Source organism: Seriola aureovittata, chromosome 19 (genome assembly GCF_021018895.1).
Source record: "Seriola aureovittata isolate HTS-2021-v1 ecotype China chromosome 19, ASM2101889v1, whole genome shotgun sequence".
NCBI lineage: Eukaryota > Metazoa > Chordata > Actinopteri > Carangiformes > Carangidae > Seriola > Seriola aureovittata.
In genome coordinates, this window is record NC_079382.1 from 21,655,774 (window position 1) to 21,682,350 (window position 26,577).

Sequence of the window (26,577 nt, forward strand, 5' to 3'; positions counted from 1 at the left end):
CCAAAGCAGAAAGCATGCTCCTCAGTGGACCGTACCAACAATCACTGTCCGGGCGGGGGGGGGGGGGGGGGGGGGATTACTGAAGGTGATCTGTTGTTGCAGCAAATCCAGACTAACCTACTGTAAATGTACTGTACTGAGTACGCACAGTAGTGTCTGCCCGACTGTCCCGCGCAGTCCGACTGCAGCAGCACAACACACACGATGCTGCCGACGTCAAGACGGACTCAGAGGGGCAGGAAGTGTAAACTCGATGTTTAGAAGCTTCAGAATAAAACATTAATTTCTGTCTTCAATTATTAAATTAGGAAACACTGAGCAATGAACATTATACTTACATTTTTTTATAGTAATAACTCTATGTAAGGTCTATCTGCATTTAACTAAAGACAGTATAGATGGTTATGGGATATTTATCTGATGCTTTTCTTCTTTATAGACTGATCCTGGCTGAGGAAAACAGTGATGCATCGTTCCCTTCAGCCCTGATCTGTTTTCTGTTCACACTGTAACTTCTGCCTCCAGAGGTCTCTCAATCAAAACAAAAACAAAAGATGGCGTTGGGTGACGTCATGAAATAGCGCGGGATCATGGGAGTTGTTGTCTTCACCACCGTCGCCGTAAGCTCCTCCCGGTTTGGATTCCTTCAGTGGGAAAAAAAAAAAGTCTTAACCCTCTGAGGTCGACGGATGTTTCTATTGATATCTTTGTGATAATACAGTGTGGAAATATGGTTCAGTGTTGTTTAAACCTGTGGACTCTCCACTTTCTGTTTCACATTCTCTTGTGAGATTGTACATGAGTCAAAGCCGCAGCTGGAAGTCCTCGAAGCAGAGTGAGAGAAAAACGCTTCGACTCTGTGATATTACAAAATCTCATTTAAGGCATTTATTATACATTTATCTACGATTTCGCTCATATATTTTGTTTGAACTTGAGACTTAAACACATTTAAATTCATCCACATCAGTAATTTGGAGAATTTCAAAACCTGTTACCGCGGTTACTAAATAATCTACCACATCAGTTTGGAGATTCTTCCTTAATAGTTGACAATCAGCAGACGGGTGGTATAAATATAACAGGAGTTTCATGCTACAATCACGTGTCTGCAGCCTCACAGTCCCGTGATTGTTCTGATCTGCTTTCACACAACAAACAAACAGCACCGGAGCTGGACTGGAACTGGGCCGAGAACGCTCCTTCTCAAGTGGCTGCCGTCCAGTTTTTAAGCCCAGACCAGAGTTCAGATGACAGCTTTCCCACCGGCCTCAGTGAGCTGGACCCGACAGGCACCAGAGTCTGTCTGAACCGGACCAAACAGGTTCAGCATTTAACCCCTCGGAGGTCTGAGGGTATTTTCTCGACATTATTTCTTAAATTCACCTTTTAAAAAAGGTTTCATGCAACATAATGCGGAAGTGGATGAATTTAAATGTGTTTACCAAAGTCTCAGGTTCAAACAAAATATATAAGATATGATATACGTAGATAAATGTATAATAAATGCCTTAAATGAGATTTTGTAATATCACGGAGTCGAAGCATTTTTCTCTCACTCTGCTTCGAGGACTTCCAGCTGCAGCTTTGACTCATGTTCAATCTCACAAGAGAATGTGAAACAGAAAGTGGAGAGTCCACAGGTTTTAACCATATTTCTACGCTCTATTATCCACATCAGTAATTTGGAGAATTTCAGTTTTTCCAGTTCATCAGGTTTTGGGCCAAATGATCTTTTTGCACATGAGGGTCAAACAAAGTGTATTTACAACACATGGACTATAAATCCTCCTAAAAAACAGAACAAACTAGATTGAAATGTTGAAATGAGGTAATAACATTGAAGCTCCTTTCATTATCACTTAGAGAACTGGACCAGCTGCTTTCACACGACTCTCCTCCCTCCCATCTTGTCGTTTCCACTCCTGTTTCTGTTTCTGTTTCTGTTTCGTCTTTTTATCTCATCAGAAACATGTCACTTGCTCCTTTTGCTTCTTCAGAGGCCCTGACTCTCTCTGCTCTGTTACAGTCACAGACACTCCAGAGGTAATAACTGCGTTTCAAACAGCCGACATTGAATGTGTTCAGGCCCGGCAAATTAATTCAGCGAGGCCCGTTTGAAATGTGAAAGAAGAACTGGGAGCCTGAACTCGCTTTTGTGTTTGCCGATCGCTGCGTGTCTTGTTGTGGGCGTGAATAATAGACCTCATTAGTGGTGCTGTTTCTATAGCAACAAGACGTGTTTGCCAGGCAGAACTGAGTCCGGTGAGCCAGAGGGTTCACGTTCACACGGACACCCGGGGAGAGTCGACAGGCTGTTTGATGACAGGCGAATAACTGCGGTCGGAGAGAGGGCGACTGTACGCCACAAACACACGGACCAATGATTAACTGTGCAGCGTCCGTTTGTGTGATGTCACCGTGTGATTCAGTGGACAACGCAGTGCACATGACCCAACGTAATATAGAGGAAGTGTAACTGTTAGATTTTGATCCTCTCCGTGACCCCTGTGGTGAAAGTGCCCGGCAGACTCCCTCATGCTGCTCGTTTCCTTCCAGTATGAAATCTTTTAAAAGTTGCATTTAAGAAATAATGTAGAAATTGAGAAAATAACCTTAAAACCTCAGAGGCTGTGGTCAAAAAGTCAAAATAATCTCCTCTCTAACCAAATCTCCTCGACCTCGAGATCGAGAAAATACCCTCAGAACCACTGCTGAACCACCCGGCAACTAGCTGCAGGCACAAGTTTGAACGCAGTTTAACAGAAACGTATTTCCCTCAGGAAATGATGGAAAGCAAATTTGAGTTATAAACAATAGTAAAATAGTAAAAGTAAATATTGGACTTATAGTAGCCAAGTCGCTAGAAGCATGAATGCTAATGCAGCTGTGTGTCTGCTGGATGTGTAAAGTGGCAAATGTTTACTAACAAATGTTTACTTCCAATAATAAATAATATATCAATATTGTGTTTTCTGCTTGGAAGTGGCCCGAAGCCTTAAAGCTGAACTCGTCTGCATGAAGCGGCTCCACTGAGAAACCATCGTATCTTTCAGCTCCATCAGCTGCTGAAACATAATGTTATATATTTTTCCCTCAGGAACTGGTGCAAAAAGGAAACCGGAGCAAAACCGGAGCTAACGGCGTCATGTGATCCATGTGCACGTGACTGTGTGTAACATGAGAGAGAGAGAGAGAGAGAGAGAGAGAGAGAGAGAGAGAGAGAGAGAGAGTCACTGTCAGCAACAAACTGCGAAGCAGCTTCATCGCTGTGGTTCATCAGCAGCTGATTTTTGGGAAAAGATTTGTCAGTGTTTGATTCTGTCTTGTTCCAGTGTCTTCATACGCTGGGGCAAATCAACAGAGCAATAAAACATAATAAAGGATACAGATTTATAAGAAAAGAGTAAAGAATAAAGATATAAAAAGTCAAATTAATTACTAAATGATTTGGTGGAAAGAGTAAAAGGTTTAGAATGATTTAAAATCGAGATGTTCGAAGGGTCCTAGAAGCTTCATATGTCACAAGCAGGTCGGAGATATTTATATTAGAGTGATTTATACATAAGCTGCAAGATTTTGAAATCAACTCTCTGAGTGACAGGTCGGCCAGTGTGAAGACTTTTAGTGTACATGTTGAAAGAGAGATGCCGACCTGTTTAGATAAAGGATGTAATAATAATATTAATGATAGCGCACACCTCACACAGAGCAGCCTTTTCAAACGCTGCCATCTCCCGTCGATTTAGGTCAGTGTGCTAATGCAGCTTTTATTTCCCACGAGCTTCTTTCTGTTTACTACAAGTTCCTCACCCAGAAACCAGAGGAACACGGCGAAGGTGTGTGAGCTGCTGATTCCACAGCAGTTTTAAGTGCACGCTCGCAAAAAATGGCTGACTGACGCGGTCACGTGGTCGTGTGGTTCAATAACCAGAGGGACATGGCGGCTGAACGCATGCGGCACAGACAGAGGAGAATCACTAATAAAAGCGGGTGTGATACAGGAAGTGTGTACACTCATGGAGCCGCTTGGTTTAAAAGCGTCATCTTAACATTTTCTGTGTCTCCTCCAGAAACCGGCGAACATCCTGGTGATGGGGGAGGGTCCCGAACGAGGAAGAGTCAAAATTGGTAAGACTGAGAAAATGTTTCTGCGAAGTGCTGGGCTGTAGATATTACCGTCAGCATGACAGTGGGATCGATGAGGCCGTTGACCTGGTTGAGTGTCCGATAGCGGCAGTGCTTAACCTTCTCTGTGAGAGGTCGACAGGGAGCCCAGATCAGTGCTGTTGCGTAAGCCAGCTGGCCAGGGGACTGTTGAAGGGTAACGCTGCAGCGCTGGAGTCTATTTTTAAACTCTGTGCACCTAGTAATAGTACGAGCTGCAACTGGACCCTCTACAACTGCTGCTGACAAGGATCTCTCTGGAGGGAGCGACTGTTACCGCACAGGGCCGGTCCACAGAGAGATTTGACTCGTTAAAACTGCACGCCATGAAGTAACAACAGGATTTAGACACGCTCATGTTCACCTGTCCGACTGGTTTTGATCACTTTCCACAAAGGAACCTTCGAATAAAAGAGATGTAAGATTTAGGTCAGGGGTGAGTTTATCTCCAGAAACCAGGGCCCAGATTTATGAAACTGCTAAAAGTGAAACTTTGGACTTCATTTAAATATAAATGTAAAAACCCTTCACCTCCGACAAAAGTGAGAATAAAAGCTTCAGAAGTCTGAAGTTGATTAATGGAGGATGTTTGATGATTACAGATCAGAGGTGAGCACAAACCTGCTGAGATGTTTCTCTCTGATTGTGTAATATATCTTTGGACGAGATAATTACACGGTAGCTTTTCCAGCTCACGGCCCATTTGCAAATCTCAACCGTGTCGGCGGCCCACACCCGACGCCGTGACAATAAGGAGGCCTAATAATAAGAGTTCTTTTAGCACGCCATCGGGTAAAACAAGTAGGTGATGTGTGTGGTCTGGCGGCAAATTTAAATGTTTTTATTTATTTATTTTTTTTTATTAGTTTACTTTTTACAGGTGACGCAAAATAAAAAAACAAAGAAAGTGAATCATAACAAGACATGACATGACATGACATGACACACCCAGAGAACAACCACTGAGATAGACGTCAGAGACATAATGACATTAATTATTGTGTTTTCCATGTTAATAGCTGTTTATTAGCACGACACGAACGTGTAAAAACCTCAGCTGTATCAGGAGGTGTGAGGCAGATCGGCCCGATGGCGTCTTCGTTAACGACACCTCTCCTCTCTTCCCCGCTCGCTCCAGCTGATATGGGTTTCGCCAGACTCTTCAACTCTCCCCTCAAGCCGCTGGCGGACCTCGACCCCGTGGTGGTGACGTTCTGGTACAGGGCCCCCGAGCTCCTGCTGGGGGCCCGGCACTACACCAAAGCTATTGGTGAGTACAGGGGTCACGTGTGCAAAGAAAGCCCTGCGTGTGTGTGTGTGTGTGTGTGTGTGTGTGTGTGTGTGTGTGTAAAGCAGCCATGAACACACACTTCTCTGTCGGACTTGGACCCCTGACTGTTTGCGTGAGTGAAGCCGGTGTGTGGTCGGCGTGGCAGCTACAGAATGTGTAGGTTTGTGTTAGCGTATGGATCCAGAACAGCAGGTGAGGACTACCTGTCGGTCAGCTGTCCCTCTACCTGTCGGTCAGCTGTCCCTGCAAGGTCTCTCAATGTGAACAGGAATCCACCTTGCTGGTTTACAAGGTCTGAGCCCCACATGACCAGTAATCATCATCGGTATGAAGCGTGTCTGCCTACATGTCTATATTTATCATTCCAGGAACATGTCGCCACACCAGTTCACACTCTGAGCTCCTATTGTGTCTCAGGCCTCCTCTGTGTTTGTGTGTGAGGTGTGAAACAGTCAGATATAGAAACTGTCCTGTGTGTTTAACCCTCTGAGGTCTGACGGTGTTTTCTCCGTTTCTACATTATTTCTTAAATTCAACTTTTAAAAAGGTTTCATACAACATAAACCTGAGGGTTTATTCCACAGGCTCTGAACATGCTGAAGAAGTCATGACACTTTGCACACGCATGAGGCCTGGTGAAACTTTACATGTTTTATGGGTCTCGCGCATGGTTGTGGCAAAATGGCTCGATAGCGCCACCTACAAAATTTCAACGAGGCACTACTCACCCTGTGTTTTACCTACATATGTGAAATTCGGTGGGCACGTGTAACATGCCAAGACCTACAAAAAAGCCTCTTGCACCTATACCCTAAACCTGACAGGAAGTCAGCCATTTTGAATTTACTGTGCAATTTTGGTGCTGTTTTTGCAAATTAAGGCCGTCATACAACAAACAAACATAACAAGCTCCTCCTAGAAAAATCAATCAGATCGACATCATATTTGGTCAGGCTGATCTTAAGACCTTTTCGATGCTAAATCCAAAAGCTTGTCAGTTTTCGTCGGAGGACCTTCCTGCGGCGGCGCGGCCAATTCAATGTTTCGCCATGAAACAGGAAGTTATAACTCAAATACAAATTGTCCAATCTGATCTAAACTTCACGTTTGATGACACTGTGTGTGTGTGTGTGTGTGTGTTGTGTGTGTGTGTGTGTCCATCAGATATTTGGGCAATCGGCTGCATCTTTGCGGAGCTGCTAACGTCGGAGCCCATCTTTCACTGTCGCCAAGAAGACATCAAGACCAGTAACCCGTTCCATCACGACCAGCTCGACCGGATATTCAGCGTCATGGGTTTCCCTGCAGGTATGCACAAAACTGCAACTACACAACTACACAACTACACAACTACACAACTACATCTACACACAGACGTCACCAGCCCCGCTGCGTTAACCCTCCTAATGTGTTAAAAAAGAAAATAAATTAATTAACAAATACTGAAGTTACTTATTATTCATCCATAAATATAACAAATATTTTCTTACTTGAGTTTTGATGTTAGACCTCATTTAATTCATGCAGTTGATCTATTTTATTGCTTATGATGAAAAGAACAGTTAAATATATTATCAGACTATGAGAGGCTGATGATAATCAAAATATAATTCCCAGAATAAGTTGTTTGTATTTTCTTATGTGGTCAGTTTTGCCCTGTAACACCACAGATGGAACTTTATTTTTTAGGCTTTTAGCAAAAAAAAAATTTATCAAAACGTGTTTTATCATGAAGTCTTGTTTTGATCAGAACAAATTAAAAAAGTTTCACTCATTTAAACTTGAAAACGGGTCAAAAAAGACCCTAACACACCCTCAGTTGTGTTTTCACATTTCAAACTAAACAGATCAAATATTTCCACGTAAAGACGAATGAGCAGGGAGAAAGAAAAACAGCTTCTGGCGCTAAACACAAAGCAAACAATTCAAATGATCAGGGAGCAGCGACGGATGAATCATACTTTTTACCGGTTTTGGATCGTGATGAGTAAATTCACTCAAGCAGGAATTTCTTTTCTAAATGACTTGTTGTGTTAATTAAGTGTCATGACGTGATCTCACGACAGATCAATTAGTACGTTAATTAGTAGATTTGACCAAAGTCCTTCCACATTTGTGTAAAATAGCAGCTGGTATCGACCGATCGCAGGTGACACGTTGATCATTATCTTTTATTATGATGTTTCATCATCCCATGGTCTGTACATAAAACATACAGATGTAAATAAATTTATAAAACATTAATGTTTAATGTAACGTTATGTAACGTAATGTAATTTAATGTAATCATAGTCAAAGTTTCACAGTTGACTTAAAGACGCCCTGTGGAGTTTCCTAGCAACAAACACAGTTATGTTTACTGTCACTGTGTGTGTGTGTGTGTGTGTGTGTGTGTGTGTGTGTGTGTGTGTGTGTGTGTACACATGTGTTTGTATCCGTACAGTTAACAAACATGTTGAGTACATTTCATCCTTGTGAAATATTTGCAAAGGCAAATTTTCTAAACATTTGAAACCTACATTAAAGAGTAATTCACACACACATTTACAGCGGAGTGTGTCGCTGCCTCCGGGGCGTTAGCAGCGGCTCTAGTTGGTCAAATAGTCTGAATTTTTACGAGAATTAAAAATGATGATGATGATGATGATGATGATGATGATGATGATGATGATGATGATGATGATGTTGAGCCAAAAAAGGAAGTTTCTCCTTATTTGTGAAACCTAAAGTAGAACTTCACAGGATGCTCCACGTCATTTTAAAGCATCTGATATTTCTTCTCTAAAACACACACACAACCTAAAACTTTATTCTCATTATATTATGACTTTATTATTGTTAATTTACAACCTGTTCTTATTATATTATGACTTTATTATTGTAAAATTACAACTTTATTCTGGAAAAGTCAGATGTTTTACTCCGTCGTAGTTTCTAATGAAGAGTAAAGAGTAAGAAGAAGTTGTGTGTGATCACTGCAGAGTCAGTGATCTCGTTCCTCACAGTCTGAATGTTTAGATTCATCAGCTGTTGCTCTGTGACAGGAAATCAGGACCTTTATTCCTTCAAAATAAAGTCACATGTGTCCCCATGTAGCAGGACACTCAGAGAGAATGGGTTTAAACCAGTCTGTTAATTTTACATTATCTGGGTGTTTTCTGTTAACACTGGTCAAAAACAAAAGCATGTGCAGTGGCCTTCACTGTTTGTGTTGTAGATTTTATTGGATAATTCCATTTTAAAATCAATCTAAACTCAATGACCCATAATGAAAAAGTGAAAACACGTGATGTTACACTGGCAGTAATGTCAAAGATAATTCAAATAACAGTTTTGGAAATGATTTCACGTATTTTCACTTCGTCGTTAGCGCGGTGTGAAAACTTTCCGTGAAGACGCCGCATGACGTTGTTGTGTTTGTGCGTTTGCGTTGCACAGATAAGGACTGGGAAGACATCAGGAAGATGCCGGAGTACCCGACTCTGCAGAAGGACTTCAGGAGGACAACGTGAGGAGACGCTGTGATGATCTGACATCATCAGAAACTCACAAACAAATTCTGACCTAAGTGTGACGTTGTTTCTCTCACCTGACAGGTACGCAAACAGCAGCTTAATCAAATACATGGAGAAGCATAAAGTCAAACCCGACAGCAAAGTTTTCCTGTTGGTAGGTGACAAACACACACACACACACACACACACACACACACAAATGAGTGAATGTCTGAGTTTTGCAGCAGGTGAAAAGCGTATTTGAGTGTTTGCATGTTGTCGTCCCGTGACTCACGGCCCTGAAGGATGTGAGAGTGACGTGTCAGAGTTTAGTGGGTAAACATGTAGAAACCCTTTAAACAGAGCACAGCAGTGTGTCTATATGAAGTTTATATTTACCTGCATTGGTCAACACTCAAGTCGCATTGTCAAAACTCTTCGCAGAGTCTGTGTGGGACCGAACTGTGAATCACTTTTCACATTACTTTCACACAAAATGAATTCCAACGACCACATTTTTCCGAAATCCATGAACTCTTTTCTCATTAGTTCATCATAGTCATTATATTTAATACTCACTTCACTTCCTGCCAGGTTTAGGTTTGCAGAAGGTGATTAAGGTCGGGTATCTGACCACGAGAAGATTCTCTGTTGTTCTTTCTAAAAATGCAAATGAACTCCTCAGACCTGAGCGCCAGCGCCGTGACCTCACACTCGTTCTGTACGCATGTGTGTTCTCTGTGTCTTTCAGCTCCAGAAACTCCTCACCATGGACCCCACCAAAAGAATCACGTCGGAGCAGGCGCTGCAGGACCCGTACTTCCTGGAGGACCCGTTACCGACCACCGAGTGAGTCTTAGTGAACTGTTGCAACAGGCTTCGCTTTGTCTTGATGCGGCAGAAGAAAAACAGGCGTGGAGTGGTTCTGAGGAATTCGTTTTTGTGTCCTGGTTGGTTTATTAGAACCAGAGCTTTACAGTATGTTAGTGGAGAAATGTTTCAGTGTCTGACTCCTGTGTCTTTGTCTGTAGCGTGTTTGCCGGGTGTCAGATCCCCTACCCAAAACGAGAGTTTCTCAACGAAGACGAGCCGGAGGAGAAAACGGAGAAGGTGAAAAATCCAGAGTCACAGAAAATAAACTCACATTTCCACGCAGCCTTTTTTACATTTCACCTTCTGCAGCAGCTTTCACAATACAGACACTTTGATAATGAAGTTATCTGTCCCCCCTCCATGCAGCCTCTTAATGACCTGTGTTGAGCCTCTGTCGGTCGCCCTGTGTTTCCGTCTGCAGAACCAGACTCAGCAGCACCAGCAGACGACAGGCCAGACTCAGGCCCAGAACCAGCAGCAGACCACAGCCCAGCAGGCGCCCTCTCAGCAGAGCTCTGCCCAAACAAACGGCACCACCGGGGCCACGGGGGCCACCACCGGCGGCGGTTTACAACACGGCCAGGACCAGGGGCCGCCCAACAAGAAACCTCGAATCGGGCCCTCTGGGGCCTCCTCAGGCACCGGGGTGCTTCAGTCAGAGTACCAGGTGAGTAGGAGTTTACACCTGCAGCTGACACTAACATCGTTTTCTTTAATCCGAGAACATTTATACACGTTAAGTTATTTCACTTCCGAGTGAATGTAGCAGAGGCTGCGCGTGAGACAGCTGGTCGCTGTCAGGCCTCAGCTGATGTATAAATAAACCAATTGAGTGGCCTGACATACCAGGAGGGCGGCGAGCTGTCAGCGTCCTACTTTTCCCTCATTGATCCCACATCCCCCCGTCCCACAGACCATCACACACACACACACACACACACACACACACACACACACACACACACACACACACACACACACACACACAATGATGCAATGTTGAAGTGGAGACATGTCATCAGTTCAGCTCGGGTCGTCACAGCTCAGACTCCCGTCATGAATCAGCTGAGTTCTTGTGATGAGACGACAGGTGACCGTCTGGTGTCTGATCGCAGTGTTTATAGTTTCACCCTTTAAACTCACGTCTGTAACTTCTGCCTCCAGGGGTCTCACAATCAGAACAATAAGAAAAGACGACGTTGGGTGACGTCCTGAAATAGCGTGGGATCATGGGAGTTGTTGTCTCCTCCCGGTTTGGATCCCTTCAGTGTCAGTGGTTCAGGAAATCAAACAGACCCGGTGATTATAACCATTAAAAACACTGATTGAAGCAGTGATTCACCGACGCTCCTCAGTGTCACAGGACAGGACGTCTCCAGCAGCTGAACTGTCTCACATTTCCTCAGCTTGTTTCTCTGATAACTTCAGGTCCAGACGTCCGACGACACGTTTATGCAATTTTGGAAAAGATGACATGATTATGATGGAGAAGTGATGCATAAACTGTAATAATGCAATGCTGAGGTCAATGACCTCTCAAGGTCACCAGAGGTCAAATACAAACTGCCTCCATGTCTGAAATAAAACCTTGGGGTATTTAGATAATATGTTGTTACACTAAATATAGAGCTAGAGCCAGGACACGATTAGCTTAGCTTAGCTTAGCTTAGCTTATTATTAATAAGGGAATTGATAAGGGAATCAGATGTTTAATGGCAGTAACACCTGCTCAGGTGAAGATGTCTCTGCTGCTCACTGCTGTTTTCTCTCCACCCTCCCCTCCGTCTTTCCGTCAGCACTCTGGCTCCCGCCTTGGTTACCAAAGCAACGTCCAAGGTTCAACTCAGCCCCAGAGCACCATGGGATACTCGTCGTCATCCCAGCAGAGCTCCCAGTACACCCACCAGACGCACCGTTACTGAGGCTCCCGGTCACTCCTGAACCAGCAGAGGAGTCAGCTCCTCCTCCTCCTCCTCTTCCTCCCCCTCCTCCTTCAGACAGCCCTCAGCAACCTCAGCAGACGTCACCGGGCGCCCTCGGCTCCCACGTCCTGGGACTTCCCTCTGTGCATTACATCATTCCAAGCCCCTCCTCCTCCTCCTCCTGCTCCTGCTCCTGCTCCTGCTCCTCCTCGGCCTCCCTCATCTCCTCTCACCTGACGGCCTTCACTGGCGCTGTAACATGAAGGCAAACCAACATAGGAACCAAAAAAAAAAAAAAAAAGTCGTGGCTCATCAGGCTGGTGAACCGTCGTTAAATGAACTGAAAATAATGTAAGATAGATGTGAAGGCGTCACACACAGACTCAGAACCGTGGCACTTACAAACACGACGTTCCTCACCAGGAAGAATCGCAGCTGTGTTCATACATGTACATTATATATTATAGCACCTTTTTAATTTGAGCTCTGTTTTTTTTCTCGCTTGTTTGCTAGAGTTTTCAAGTTTACCTTGATAGTTGATGTCATTGTAAATATTGTTACATATGGAAACTACCAGATGAAGCAGAGGAGGGGAAAGGCCTCCACTGTCATCTCTAGTGTACTATCACCTTGGATAATCAAAGAAAGGTTGGAGCTCACCCAGGAAGGAAAACAGATCCAGAGTCAGTGTTTCTACACAGAAAAAAAAAATCAGCTCTGACGCTGATGCGATTGCAGGGAAATATTCAACGCGCAACTTAACTTAATCCTCTTCTTAGAGGGTTTTCTGTATTTAAAGCTCTTTATCTAGATTTGGATTTGGAAAATAAGAACAGTAGTTGTTTTGTTTTTACAACTCGCAGGGTCTGTGTGTCCTTCAGAGGCGAGAAGCCTCCCACCGCCTCTCGTCGCAGCTCCGGAGGGTTTTGATGGACACTTTGCTCTGACACCCGTCTTCTCGTGGACCCGTTAAGACTTAAAGGTTTCTGAACACGACCGTGCACATAAATGTACAGGGCAGCTAACAGTACAGCCCCCCCCCCCCCCCCCCCCCCCCTTACTCTTATACGCTCCTTGAGACTGTTACTGCCTGATGTCAGATTGTTTTTTTAAGGTTTTATTGTTATCATTGATGCCCTGTGAGTGTGTGTAAGCGTGTGTGTGTGTGTGTGTGTGTGTGTAAGCGTGTGTGTGTGTGTGTGTGTGTGTTTTTTATGCATGTCGTTTATCCTTTTACTTACTAGAACTGCACTGACCGCTGAACCAATCTGCAAAGAGCTGGAACAAATGCTTGGGGTGAGTTTTGTCGCCCTCCTGCTCTCTGACCCTCTGACCTTCAGTCCGAGCGCTGACAGACGTCTGACTGACGCCGGGTCACGTTCAAAGACAGTGGGTGCGTTTTTTTAATACACGCCTGAAGTGATGTAAAACGTGCACCGGCCCTGCAGCAAAGGATTCACTTTTTTATTTCTTTTCCAAACAAAAAAAAACCCCAGTAACATCAAACAGAAAGACATGAACAGAAGAGGTAACGATAATTAAATAATTAAATAATTAAACTTAGAAAATAAGTTCCTCCAGCTGCATCAGTCCCCGTCATGTGCACTGCAGTGCCTCTGCTCCTTTCACGTCTCCAGCAAATGAATCTGAATCTCGCCATTTTACAGGGAGTCCAGTTTCCCTTTGTGATCCTGTAGGTGTTTAACCGAGTCTGCACTTCCCTTAATGTCGTTCACCCCCCCCCCCCCCCCCCCAAGCTCTTGTGGGTGAGATCGTCTTGTAAAACTATAAAATCTAGTTTTTAAGGATTTAGTTTTTTTATATGCCAGCCAGAGGTGGAATGTAACAGTGAGTCCATTCACACGACACGAAAGACTCTTCTTCTCTTCTTCTCCGGAGGTGACACTCGTTTACACGTCATCAGCTGTTTTTTCTTCCAGCTTGTTTTCTTGGCTAGGACCAGTTGCCAGGCAACCAGCAGCGACTCCAGGAAGTTATTGGTCCTGGTCAAGAAATATCAAATGGCTAAAGAAAACAAACAAATAAGTGCGTTTCTCAAAATGTCAAAACATTTCCTTTAAGTATGAATCGGAGGATTTCTATTTCATGCTACTTTATACTTCTGCTGCACCACATGTCATGTCTACATTTAGTTAGGAGCTTCAGATTCTGTTTACGTTGCCAACCGTACAGTATGATCACATCCTTTATGCCTTTATTTGATAGGGAAGGTGGAGAGAGAGAGTGGGGGAGCTGAGGGTCCAGCCGGCTGGGAGTCGAACCTGTGACTCAGGGCTCATTATGCCCGTGTGGTGCGCTCCCCTAACCACGCAGCCGATTTAAAATCTTCTTCTTATCCAGTCATTTTAGTCCACAGTTGAACCCGAACATCACAGCTTTGTTTCAAGTATTTTCTAAAATGAAGTTGATAATAATTATTGCTCTGTTGGACTGAACTCAGGAGCTGCAACAGTAAAATGCTTAGATGTGCGGTCACCAATGATAATAATACAGTAGTATATCTATATTTATAACACTATCAAATGGTGGTTTTGCGTTCTCTCTTCCTCTTTTCATTCCCTCACATCTTCCTCCTGCGTGGTTATATGAGCAGGATGCATTAAAGAACGCACCCAGTGACTCTTCACTGCAACTGTGTTTGTACTGGACACAGCTGGGTGTGTGTGTGTGTGTGTGGGGGGGGGGGGGGGGGGGGAGTTGGCAGATTATGTGGCCTGCAAGGAAACACTGACACCTTATGGCTGAGAAGAGAACTTGACCCCTGTTCTTTGTTTAACTGTAATTACACAAGTGACATGTGATGTTGCAAGAGTTGAAGCAGTTTTTCATCAGAAAACGCGACGTGATGTTTTAGTATAAAACCGATGTGAGTGTTGCGTCCAGGATCCTGGTGTCACGTCTCAGTGACGCTGAAGAGCCTCCTGTTCCGCTCTCAGTCAGACGGCAACCGCATCTCAACACTAAGAATGATCATGAAGCCTTTTTCTGTGTCACGCATTGATAATCATCTCCTCGGTGACTCCTGTGCTGTGCGTCGACGTTATGGGTCCGGGTCACTTCCATCCAGACCGGGTCAGTTCTGCAAAACGAACAGACGTGTTGTTTTTCTGATCCCACCTTGTTACAGCAACAACAAACATGCAGCCTGAGGATCTGCAACAAGTGCAGATGAACTGTTGCAGGATTCATGTTGAAGACTTTCAGTCCAAAGTTTGTGTATTTGAAAAAAACAAACATCTGCAGACCAGCTGTTGTGTATTTTACCCATTCTTAAAGCTGCATTGATTGACTGTTGTTGGTCGACTGGAGGCAGCGAAACGAGCTGAAAACACAACGTCTCAGTTTATAGAGAGCCGAGGTTCTGCCTCTGCTCCGCTCTGTAACTCTCCCAGTGAGGATGAGGATGGAGTATCTACTACAGCGCCTGCTATTAGCATTAGCAGGTACTTAAAACAGCTTAGCTTGGGTTCTTTCATGTCCATAAAAACACTGCTCTAATGTCTGTGTTGCCAACTTTAAATCTCTACAGGACGTGTAAACATAAACTAGGATTATTTGACACGAGATTCACTTCGGCTCTCTGTAAAGTTGATATGGCTAACGTGTTAGCAAACAATCCAATATTCAGTCTCCTTTTAGCTCAGTTTTGGTCTCCATAAAGTCCTGTTTCTTTAGCTGCTAGATATGTTGTTGTGTTTACTAGCTAATTGCTAACTTTGTCTGTGTTTTCGTTCAGTGCTAGGCAGCTAGCTTACAGCAGGTGTGTTGAAAAACCAAACAGTGAGCTAAAAGAGGCTAAAGTGCCCAGCAGATGTGAGGGGGGGGGGTGATAACTCTCTGTGGGTTCTTCCCCGTAAGTGACACCTTTGATTTTCTTACACAAAAACCACATGAATTTCCCAGTTCCTCCCATGATGCAACATGTGGACCATGTGGACTGGTTTCACACGTAACCCTAATCGAACATAAAACAAACATCTTTTCACGTGTTAAATTTGACCTGCACATGTGCCCACATGTGATTTTGCACATGTGAAATTCATGTGTTCTTTTCTGTAAGGCTTCACACAGTCAGTTGATTCATTATTAATCTAAAAAATATTGATTAGTGCAGCTTTAAAAGACAAACGCCAGATCTCTGTGGACATGAGCTCTTCACACCGTGTGTTGCTTCAGTTGTTCAGTCCGTCTTCTCCCCTCTTGTGTTGTGACGGGGGGGGGGGGGGGGGCTCAGCCTGTTCACTTATATCTGATAGGGGATCAAAACCAGCAGCTATTCAAAGGTTTTCTCCTCCCTTCAGTGTGTATATCTGAAGTCAAACCGAGCAGCAGCGACGATACGTTCAGTTGTAAATTTTTCTCTCCACACAAACGAGGTGTCACAAGTATTATTGAGCACGAGGCTCCGTTGGACAAATTACTGTCAAACAACTCCTATGCAAAAAAAAAAAAAAAATGCCAGTCTAAAGCTTTCACCTGTGTTTAGGTTTTGCAGTTGACAGGTTTTATTATATTTTGATGGGTTATGTAAATTCATTCCTGTGTAAAGTACAGTAGTCCAGGACAGCACTCTCTTGTGTCCTTTTTTCACAGCATTTTAAAATATACTCTAAATGAAATATTGTAAAGAAATACATATATATGGATAGTATACAATCATATTTATTATTTCCATACATCTATGTATAATACCCATGTTCTGAACTTTCCTCTGCCTTAACTATAGTAGCTATAGAAAGGGACCTCTGTCGGACAAACCAGGCATCGCTATAGTTTCGACTCTATTCGCTCACATGGAAGCATGTCCAGTTACTGAATGTTAACGCCACCTTAATGTACAGGGGAATGAAGGTGACGCCGTTGTGTGTGATCACTCACTCACTCGCTCACCGGCTCGTTGTGCAGATTTTCCACAGTGTCTCTCTTTCTACACGAACGATCACGATCATGTTTTTATGTTTGTGTGTGGATGGTGCCTTTTTATTTGTTCGTCCTCTAAAGATGTCATGGGGATATGTTGTTGTTTTTATTGTGTGTGTTTGTGTGTGTGTGTCTTTGTCCTCTTTTTTCCTCATTACTATGTAGCATATTGTTATTCACACAATGTGTATGGAATGCCATCTACATCAATGTTAAATAAATAAATACATAAATAAATACAGATATGAAATAAATCCTATAATAAATAAATTAGATAATATATATATAAATAAATGAAAATATAAATATATAAGTGAGTAAATAAATAGCTATGTAAGTAAATTAATAAGTAAATAAATAAATAGGTTTTTATTTTAAAAATGACCTTTTATAATTTCACATTTATTCACTTCCTCAGACTTTTATTATAATGCCACATTTATTTCCCAGCTCCTTTTATTTCTACCTGTTGTATTCAAATGAGGGGGTGTGGTTATCTCACAGATGGAATTATAAAATAAAAGTCCCCTGAAATAAATAAAAATTTAATTTTCACAATGAAAATATATTTATTTATTTATTTACTTATTCATTTATTCATATAGCTATTTATTTATTTACTCACTTATATATATTATATATTTATATTTATATTTACATTTATTTATATATATATTTCTACATTTATTACCTAACTTATTTATTTCATATCTGTATTTATTGATTTGATATTGATTTAGATGGCATTCCATATTATTCACACATCGTGGAAGTCTGCAGCTAAATATATACACACACACACATATATATATATATATATATATATATATATTATTTCCCGTCTTTGTGTCACACCTCTGACTGCAAACAATCCTGATGGAGGATGATCTCTTTGTTTCCTCTTCTGATAGATATCGTGCTCACACACAAGTACTTAAGCGCAGTTATAAGTATGTTTTTGAAATGCTGTACATAAAAACACATTTTAAGAATTTTTCATTGAGATATTGATAACTGAGAATTGTCTTTTAATGCACTGTTGTTGCTCAAATATTTAGTGGTAAAATAAAAAAAAAAAGTATTTGATGTTTTTTGAATGTCTCGCTTCAGACACTAAAGTTCTGGCAGTTCTGATGAAAAGTGATGACGCTGTGTGTGTGTGTGTGTGTGTGTGTGTGTGTGTGTGTGTGTGTGTAGATATGGACAGACACACACATCACTACACACCTATATGAAATCTAGTGCAGCTCTAGGCCGCCTCCCCCTTCTCACCTGTCCTCCTTTTTGATAGTATTGCATGTGCCTGTCTTTTTCCAGTAGAGAACAAAAGCACTTACTGTCACAGTTTGTACAGACAGACTGACACTCCATCTGCAAAGCTCACCTTCTGCGATGCGTTCAGTGCCCGTCACAAAACGTAGTTACAGTCAGCCTCTTATGAAATGTTCTCAGAAAGAAAAAACAGTGAATTATTCCTCACGCACTTCAGTCCTCAGTGAGCTGCATCAGCAGAACGCTCTGCAGGCTGGGGTGTCTGTCCACTGTAGTGTGTGTGTGTGTGTGTGTGTGTGTGTGTGTGTGTGTGTGTGTGTGTGTGTGTGTGTGTGTGCATGTGTGTCGAAACTTAGGATATGGTTGCTGTCAGACAGGTTCCTCAGTGCAGTGCCACAGGGCAACTTGCCAACTGAAATCTTGAATAGAAGTGTGTGTGTGTGTGTGTGTGTGTGTGTGTGTGTGTGTGTGTGTGTGTGTGTGAGTTTCAGATTTACATATGGCCTATATGTATTGTCTTATCATAGCAGTTATGGATAAGGCAGCAATAGCTCGACGCAGGAAAATAAAAAAAAAAGAAAACATTTATTTAGCTGCTTTTAGCAAATGTCCAAATTTCACTGTACAAATGACTGTTAATGAGAAAAAAAAGTCATGTATATTTATTTTATATCCTCTATTATAATAAAAATCTCTTTTGTCTCAGTCACGTTCATTCACCCAGCGGTTGTTGAGCTGCAGGGGAACACTGCAGCTGTTTCTGTTCACCACTTGATGTCACCCAAGGGTGACAGTTCACTGTGACGGTGGCAAGTCTGAGTCCTGCAGCACTGCGCTCTTTCTGTTTTTAAAGGACCGTTACACGAGTTTAATCCAACAACTATAATTTCACATTCTGCAGAACACGGTTCATTTTCAGAATGGTTTTGATTTTGTTTTCATACAGATGTTTGTTATTGAGCTGGAATGTCTGTTTTCCGCAGGTTTGCTGCAGCAGCTCAGCGAGAACAAATTGATGCTGTGCAGCCAAAACATTGTTCAAACCAACTTTATTTTAAATTCTGTTAGAGTTTTTAAAGATAACAATGAGCCAGGAAACATTTTGTGGAAAAGTGTGGAAAATTGGAAACACGTACAATTATGTGCACGACATGGTTGGTAAGTAAATAAAATGTGTTTATGCAGCACTTTTGTAGACAAAAGTCACTAAGTGCTTTACAGATGCAACAAAAAAATAGTTTAGACCAGTGCAAAAACACAGAGAACACACAACAGTCAACACAGAGAGACAGTGAAACGCATTAGAAAGCTTCATACAACAGTACAGGTGAACAGCCACTGTGACAAAATGGAAACTCGGAACTCGCTTCATATCTGCTTTAGAACATAACTTAAAAATAACTTGCAGGAAGGGTCAGTTCACCCAAATTATAAACTGTGTTGGTCACAAATTGCATTAATTTGAAAGAAATGGCATAATTTAAAAAGAATAAATAAATCATACAGTTTCCTGTAAAAGCTTCACGTCGTTAGAAATTGCGAAATAAACAGTACCACATACATATTCACTGAAACATCTTTCTCCCTATTAAATGTTAAAATATTACAAACATTATCCAGGACAACCTGTTTCTGGAGAACCATTTCTGTGTTTTCTGTCATTTGACTGAAACCAAATGCAGAACCAACCCCGGGCTTTCATGGAAATGTGACCTCCTGACAGCTGCTGGTGTCTGCACACTTAAAGTTCCTGGAGAAAGTGAATGCATCGCAGTGAATGTTAATGAAATACATGCACAAAACTCTTCTAAAGATTTGGAGACAGTTCATGTCTCGTGTCTTCTGCTACTGTCACTTGTTACAGACTTGTTGAATATCCGTGGATGATAGGAGCACTTAAATTCGCCATCAAGACATTCCACAACATGCGTCAGGTAAGCACAGCGTTTATGGGCTGGTGGTGTGACAACTGAAACCAGTGCAGACAAGCTGAGACTTGGCATCAGCCTCATGAGTCGGTGCAGACGCAGCAGGTCGACGGCGGCGCTGCCTGCAGCCTCTCTGCTGCCACTGGGAGGGAAATTTATGACCTGGAGAGAGAGCGCAGCAGAAAACACTGATGCAGATGATCCCATTTCCTACTGTGAAGAACAAGCCAAGTGTGTATGTGTGGGATTACAGTATATGTCACTTCTGCACCTGTTGTAGGAGCGCAGGAGAAGAGAGGTTGATCTGATCCTCAGATCTCTGATGTTTTGGTCTCATAAGAATTAACAGCATCATTTAGTTTCATTGCTTTTATCCATAAAACTTCAGATCCGACCAGCAGAGCAGGACACGGATCCTCAGCTGCTGATTTATTCCACATGTGGTTTTCTGATGAGTACTTATGAAAGTGTGTGAAAATAAACAAGAATCTCCTCTTCGTGGTTGTTTCCTCCACCGACCAGCTGAGTTACAGGAAACTCTCCCTCTTGAGTTACACCGCTGAATAATGACCAGAAGTGTTTTTGCAGAACATTATGATGTCACAGAGAAGTTGACCTTTGACCTTTTGGATGTTAAATGTCATCACTTCGTTTTATCCTTATGGACATTCGAGTTAAATTGTTTCACAATTAGTGAGTGAATTTGTGAGTTGTGACCAAAAACATGTTTTGTGTCAGAGGTGATGAAACTCCCTCTGGGCGTTCCTCATATATTGCATTCACAAGAACATGAGGTCACCGTGATCTTGACCTTTGACCTTTTGTCCACAAAAATCTAATCAATTCATCCTTGAGTCAAAGTGAATGTTTGTGCCAAATCCCTCAAAGCGTTACTGAGATGTCGTGTTCAAAACGGCCAAAAACCGTGTTTTGTGAGGTCACCTTGACCTTGAACTTTGACCTTTGTCCACCAAAATCAAATCACCTTCATCTTTGGGTCCAAGTGAATGTTTGTGCCAAATTTGAAAAAGTTCCATTGAGGCGTTTCTGAGATATAACGTTCACGAGAATGGGACGGACGAACAAACACACCTGGAGCTCTGTGGCAGAGAGGAGCAAAGGTACGAAGCTTTGGATTCACACACGGCGCGGCGTCGCTCGTGCACCGTCGTCGTCGGTTTTAGGTCTTCTCATCAGAAAGAAGAAGATCATCCTTTAAAGTGCAGCGAAGTTTCTGATTGTTAAAGTTTGTACGTCCACGTTCCAAGTCCGATCAGTCAGCGCCGCTTTTATCCAGGTTGAGAAATCTCGCTCTGAAAGTAGTTTGTGGTGTTCACACAAAAACAGAAACTCAGTGGCTCCAACATAGTGAATAATCAACAGTGAGATCACCGTGAACAGTTTTCCTTAGAAATTCCCTTCGGGGCGTCGAGTAGCTCAGTTGGTTGAGCATCCGTCCCAAGTGTAGAGGCTCCAGTCCGACAAGCCCTTAGCTGCAAGTCCTTCCCCCTCTCTGCCTCCCCATTTCCTGTCTCTCTCTACTGCTCTATCAATAAAGGCACAAAAAAGAAATATAAAAAAAAAAAAAGAAATTCCCTTTGAGGACTCTCCTCTCTGGAAAAACATGTTGCTGTTTAATTTTTAAAATTAGATTTTTCCATGTTGTGAGAGCAAGAAACACATTTCCCTTTCTCCACAAAATATAGATAAAGAGCGATAACCCTCCATTCTGACTGTCAATCAATTAAGACGATTTGGTATTTCATGATGAACTTTATTTACTTTTGCATTAGAAGAGAAAAATCCACCGTAAATCTACAATAAAGACGTCAACAACTGACAACAAACACCTGAGAGCGGAAGCATGAAGAGCATGAAGCTGGTATCGCAGAGACAGACGTCGCCGTGACGACATCACGGTGGTAGTTGTGTTAATGCTCGTCTTGTTTTTCATGCGCGGTCGCCCACGCTATCACATCACCTGCTCACATTAGAGTTTATGACCCTTTAACGGTCTTCAGACGTGAACTGTGTAATACTGAAACGGGTGAAGGTGGAGTTACACCTCTCCCATGATTTACGCCTCTGCAAAGACTTGAACGAGGATCATTTCCGTGCTCAGGAGTTACCTTGGTACCAGTCACCACCTCTGACTGTCTGAGTGTTGACCAACCCGCTGCCTGGTGTGGGATGTTGGACTGATGTCTCGGTGCACTCCTCCTCCTCAGACACAGTTGTGTGGTGGGGAAAAACCACAGAATCACAATGAATAGAACGGCTCTCTTCTACTCAAAGCTGTGATTTGAAAGAATAATTCACCTCGTGTTGTTGTCTCTGTTGCACCCAGAGGGGACATGGACATGGTGGACACTAAAGTCAGTAGAGTTTTTATCCTTTGGGGATCGTCTATTCTAAAACGTACATCTATTTAATAAGTGTTGATATATTTTAGCACCAAAGTGGTGAACTGACCTCGTAACTTACAGATCAACGTTGCCATTGGCTGAAAATCCTGTTGAGAAAGTTCATAACTTTGTGTTTGTGAAGACGTTTCCCTGGTTAAATCTTTTCACTGAACACTGCAGTTAAAATGACTCTGATTGTAAACTTTCTCAGTCCTGATCCTAACTCTCTCCTCAGTGATGCTTCCCCAAGTTATCGGCCTTTCAGCTAATTAGCTTAGCTGCGCTCTGCACGTCCTTTCTATCCACTTCACTTCTAGCGGGAAAGTGCCGGGGCCTTTCCGCAGAGAGTCGGTTTGACCTGAAGGGTCGGAGATGGGCGTCTGGAGCGCTGCCATCGCACCACTCACTTCCAGTCTGCTCTTAGAGCCTCCGACCGCGACTTGATGCTTACACTCCGCAGACGTTGACATTTCAATTGCCTCTCAGTAATAAACTCTCCACTCTGCTCAAAACAGACCCACGCTGTGTTTGTGTCGCTGTCTGTTGCATCCTACTGAGTCCAGAGCAGTTTTCATGTTCTATATACAGACGTTTGTTTTGCTCAACGAGAGCAAAGTTGATTTGATATCTTTTACACAATGTTTTCTTTTGTCTTCCAAGTTTTCATGAACGAGGCACAGAGACAAACCAGCCCAACATATTCTTATTTCCATATATGTACATATGAAGTCAAATCATAAACAGTATGTGCATATTTGTATATGTATGTAAAAATTACAACATGCAATTTCATACACTGACATATAAAACTAAACATGTATGTTTATGTATGTTTGCTTATAGACCCAAAGCCTGTTAATATGTTAATATTATATGTCTAAATTTAAAAGATAAACATGTATGTTTGAAATTAAAGAGAAAATCATATAAAAAGTCATTATACAACAATTTTTATGTTGATTTGATAAACTTGCATTTTACTAATGGTAACCTTGTATGTTCAAATATCCAGAGGATGTGTGATAATAATATTTCCCCTTATAGACGACTCGTTCTTTTAGATGAGAACCTCTGATTTATGCATCACATATTATATTAAAACACACGCTAACATACACGTACATGATCAGCGAGACACCGGCCAGCTGTTCACGAGAAGCTATACCTAAAATTATAAACCCACCTGCTCCAAAAGGCCGGTGGAGAAACTCTGAATCTGTAACGCTTCATGTATTTGACTGATCTAAATAAATGTGTGATTCAGAGTCAATGTGCAGATGTTACTCTTTTTATTTTTATTTTTTTCAAGGTTTTGGTTCCAATAATAAAACAAATGTGAGAGTGCTCTACTTTCATATGCCACATTTCAGAGTGTGAGAACAGAACAACTTCCTGCTCTCTCTGTTCCTGAACAATAACAGACTGTTAACACCGGAGCGGCTGTGCGACCTGCTCCACCAGTGGACAAGCCCTGCAAAACTTTGCTTAAGAGCGGGTTAATGACTGGAGACCCACTGCAGAGCTAAAGCTAAACTGTTGACCCTTGACAAGCTGTCCTCAGACCGTGAGAAATGGGCCTCTTTCCATGCCAAGAATGTGGGTGGCCGACCTCGTTCCTCCAAAAAAGCCTATCTGAGGAGTGTGGCTGATTACAGCAGCAGAGTGCAGCAGCAGGTTTTTGTGTCTGACTGTTGTGTGTGTGTGTGTGTGTGTGTGTGTGTGTGTGTGTGTGTGTGTGTGTGTGTGTGTGTGTGTGTTGTTTTTTTTTTTTTGCTTCAGATGGACCACACTGTAATTTAGTGCAATCTGTGTCAGTACAGCATGCACACATGGAGTGGAGCTGGTGGAGTGTGTGTGTGTGTGTGTGTGCGTGTGTGTGTGTGCGTGTGTGTGTGTGTGTGTGTGTGTGTGTGTGTGTGTGTGTGTGGGTTGTGGAGAGGGTGCTGTAACTCCAAAGCGTGCACAGTCCAATTCCACTTGTTTGTGAAATGAGACCAAAACCCGGAGCAGAACCACAAAGCAGAACATTCACAGGATGAAGTCTTTGGAAATTTCTTGAGAATTTTGATTCTGCTGCTTTTGTTTTTAGTTTTTTTCTTTTTAAGTTTTGCTGATTCACTGGCTTGACACTTAAACCCCTCTACACAGCCCCCCACCCCCACCCCCACCCTGCCACTGGCACATCACACAGTGTGTAAGGCATTGTGTGAAGTGATGAATACTCAGTGAGAGGACTGGTCAGAGAGGATAAGAGGCTGCACTGTGCAGCTCGCTGCTCGCACTGAAGGGGATTTCAGCTCCCCGGGCATCAAACCCAGAGTCAGGGGGTCACAGTCTGTCTGAGATAGCAGTTAGTGTGTGAGTGACTGTGTGTGTGTGTGAGTGTGTGTGTGAGTCACTGCATTATGCCGACACACGAGACGCCATATGTTTCCACCCAGTTCACTGAAGAACAAATGCGGCGTCCTTTTTCATGAGAGTTCCCACAAGCATCTGTTTTCTCACTCATCCCTCATGTGTGGGTTCACGCAGCAAGAAGCAGCAGCAGCAGCAGAAGAAGAAGAAGAAGAAGAAGAAGAAGAAGAAGAAGTGGTCCGCATCAATTATGTCACAGAAGGAAAATTAAACGGGACACCTGTTTATGGCGTCCACGCAAAAGTGTCTAATTTAAAAAGTGGGTGCAGCATTGAAACTGGACATGATGTTTCTTGGACCGGAGAAGCAGCATGTTGATCAAGTGACAAACCATTCAGTCAATTAGCAGCCAAATATATTATCTTATTGTACGAGAGTCAAAACCAAAAATTACAACACATAGTGAATCTTTTGATCATATGTAGATAAATTTGGTAAATCTTTACTATTGTATTCGTCACTGAAGGTCAAAACTTTACTGAAACTGTGGAATTAATTGTATATTAGCTTCATACAGGAGACTTTATATAAAAACGTCTCTTTCTCCTTTATATTATTTATTTATTTGTATCTCTGTGCAACTTTTTTGTTTTCCTGTTTTTGCTTCTACATATGATTTATTTGCTGAGATATATTTTATTATACATGATAAGGACTATGCAATGAATAGATTAGTGACTCAAGTTGTCTGAATAAACACTAATAACAATGAAATCCTGCCCTGAGGACTTGTACTGTGCTGCGTCAGCGACCTGCCAACCAACCTATTTATTATCAAGGAACAATATTTTCATCGTACAACAATGTTTAAAATCTAAATTCCACCATTGTGTGACACCTTTAACTGTTTTATATGACGGGGCTTTCACTCAGTGACCTCATTTTACTTTAAATTTACTTTATAAATTCTGGTTAAAACTCCAATATGCATTTAAAATGTAAGATGTAAGTGAGTTTAAATGTAAGTGAAAGTTGATTCTGACCATGGGAACTTTGGAAAATGGTATGACAAGAAAAGTTTTCACTCAAGGTCCACTTACAAGCTTTCTTCTAAAGCTTTCAGCTGCATCTCCTGGACCTCCTCAGCTGGGTTGTCATGCTACATCCCAGGAATAACAATATAATAATTCTAGTGTTCATTGGAAATGTATTCCCAATCAGCTGTGGGCTAAAAAAGTAACAATAACAATTATTAATTATGTTAATTATTTAGACAGTTTATTTATTTAGCTTAGCTCTCCTTTAAATGAACGCTGCAACCTTTACTCTGAAGACGAGCTGTCTCTGTTTCCGGCTCTCGACTTCCTCCTTCAATTTTCATTGTACAAGTTGGTTAATGGAACAAACTGACGCTTCGATGCGCTGAATTTAATTGAACGTCTTCATTTAGGAAGAATGAACGAAGAACGAGCTCACAAACGTCAACTTACATTTGCTCTTTGCACAAGTATGATAAATAATGAAATTAGGCAACACAATCTTACCGTAAACTGGCATTTTACATTATACAACGTGAACAACTGCAGAAGAATTATACTTCATGCACGGACCAAATAAAAGGTCATTTAAAATAAAAAAAAAAAAAAAAGCAATTTGTTAATTTATTTATTCATTTACGTAGCTATTCTTTTTATTTACTCAATTAAATATTATATATTTATTTTAGTAATTTATTTATTTCAGGATTTATTTCATAGCTGCATTTATTCATGTATGAATGTATTGATTTATTTAATATTGATTTAGATGGCATTCCATATTTCTGCAGCTCAGCCCATTAACAATCACAACTTTCTCCTCCCTCCCTCAGAACAACTTTGGGAAACTTTAGAAAAAAAGAAAAACAAGTCTCGCGATAGTAGCGTGCTT

General features: G+C 42.1%; 1 protein-coding gene across 1 annotated transcript in view; it reads left to right on the forward strand.

Moving 5' to 3' along the window:
• cdk19 (cyclin dependent kinase 19) overlaps positions 1 to 14,436 on the forward strand; it is a 40,114-nt gene extending 25,678 nt beyond the window's left edge. Inside the window, exons 5-13 of the mRNA XM_056405521.1 lie at positions 4,074 to 4,131; positions 5,306 to 5,437; positions 6,623 to 6,766; positions 8,897 to 8,966; positions 9,055 to 9,127; positions 9,704 to 9,801; positions 9,984 to 10,062; positions 10,247 to 10,492; positions 11,622 to 14,436. Coding sequence (XP_056261496.1) covers positions 4,074 to 4,131; positions 5,306 to 5,437; positions 6,623 to 6,766; positions 8,897 to 8,966; positions 9,055 to 9,127; positions 9,704 to 9,801; positions 9,984 to 10,062; positions 10,247 to 10,492; positions 11,622 to 11,747 — 1,026 coding nt within the window. The 3' untranslated portion in view covers positions 11,748 to 14,436. The remainder of the gene's footprint in view (positions 1 to 4,073; positions 4,132 to 5,305; positions 5,438 to 6,622; positions 6,767 to 8,896; positions 8,967 to 9,054; positions 9,128 to 9,703; positions 9,802 to 9,983; positions 10,063 to 10,246; positions 10,493 to 11,621) is intronic.
• The last annotated feature ends 12,141 nt before the right edge of the window (positions 14,437 to 26,577 follow it).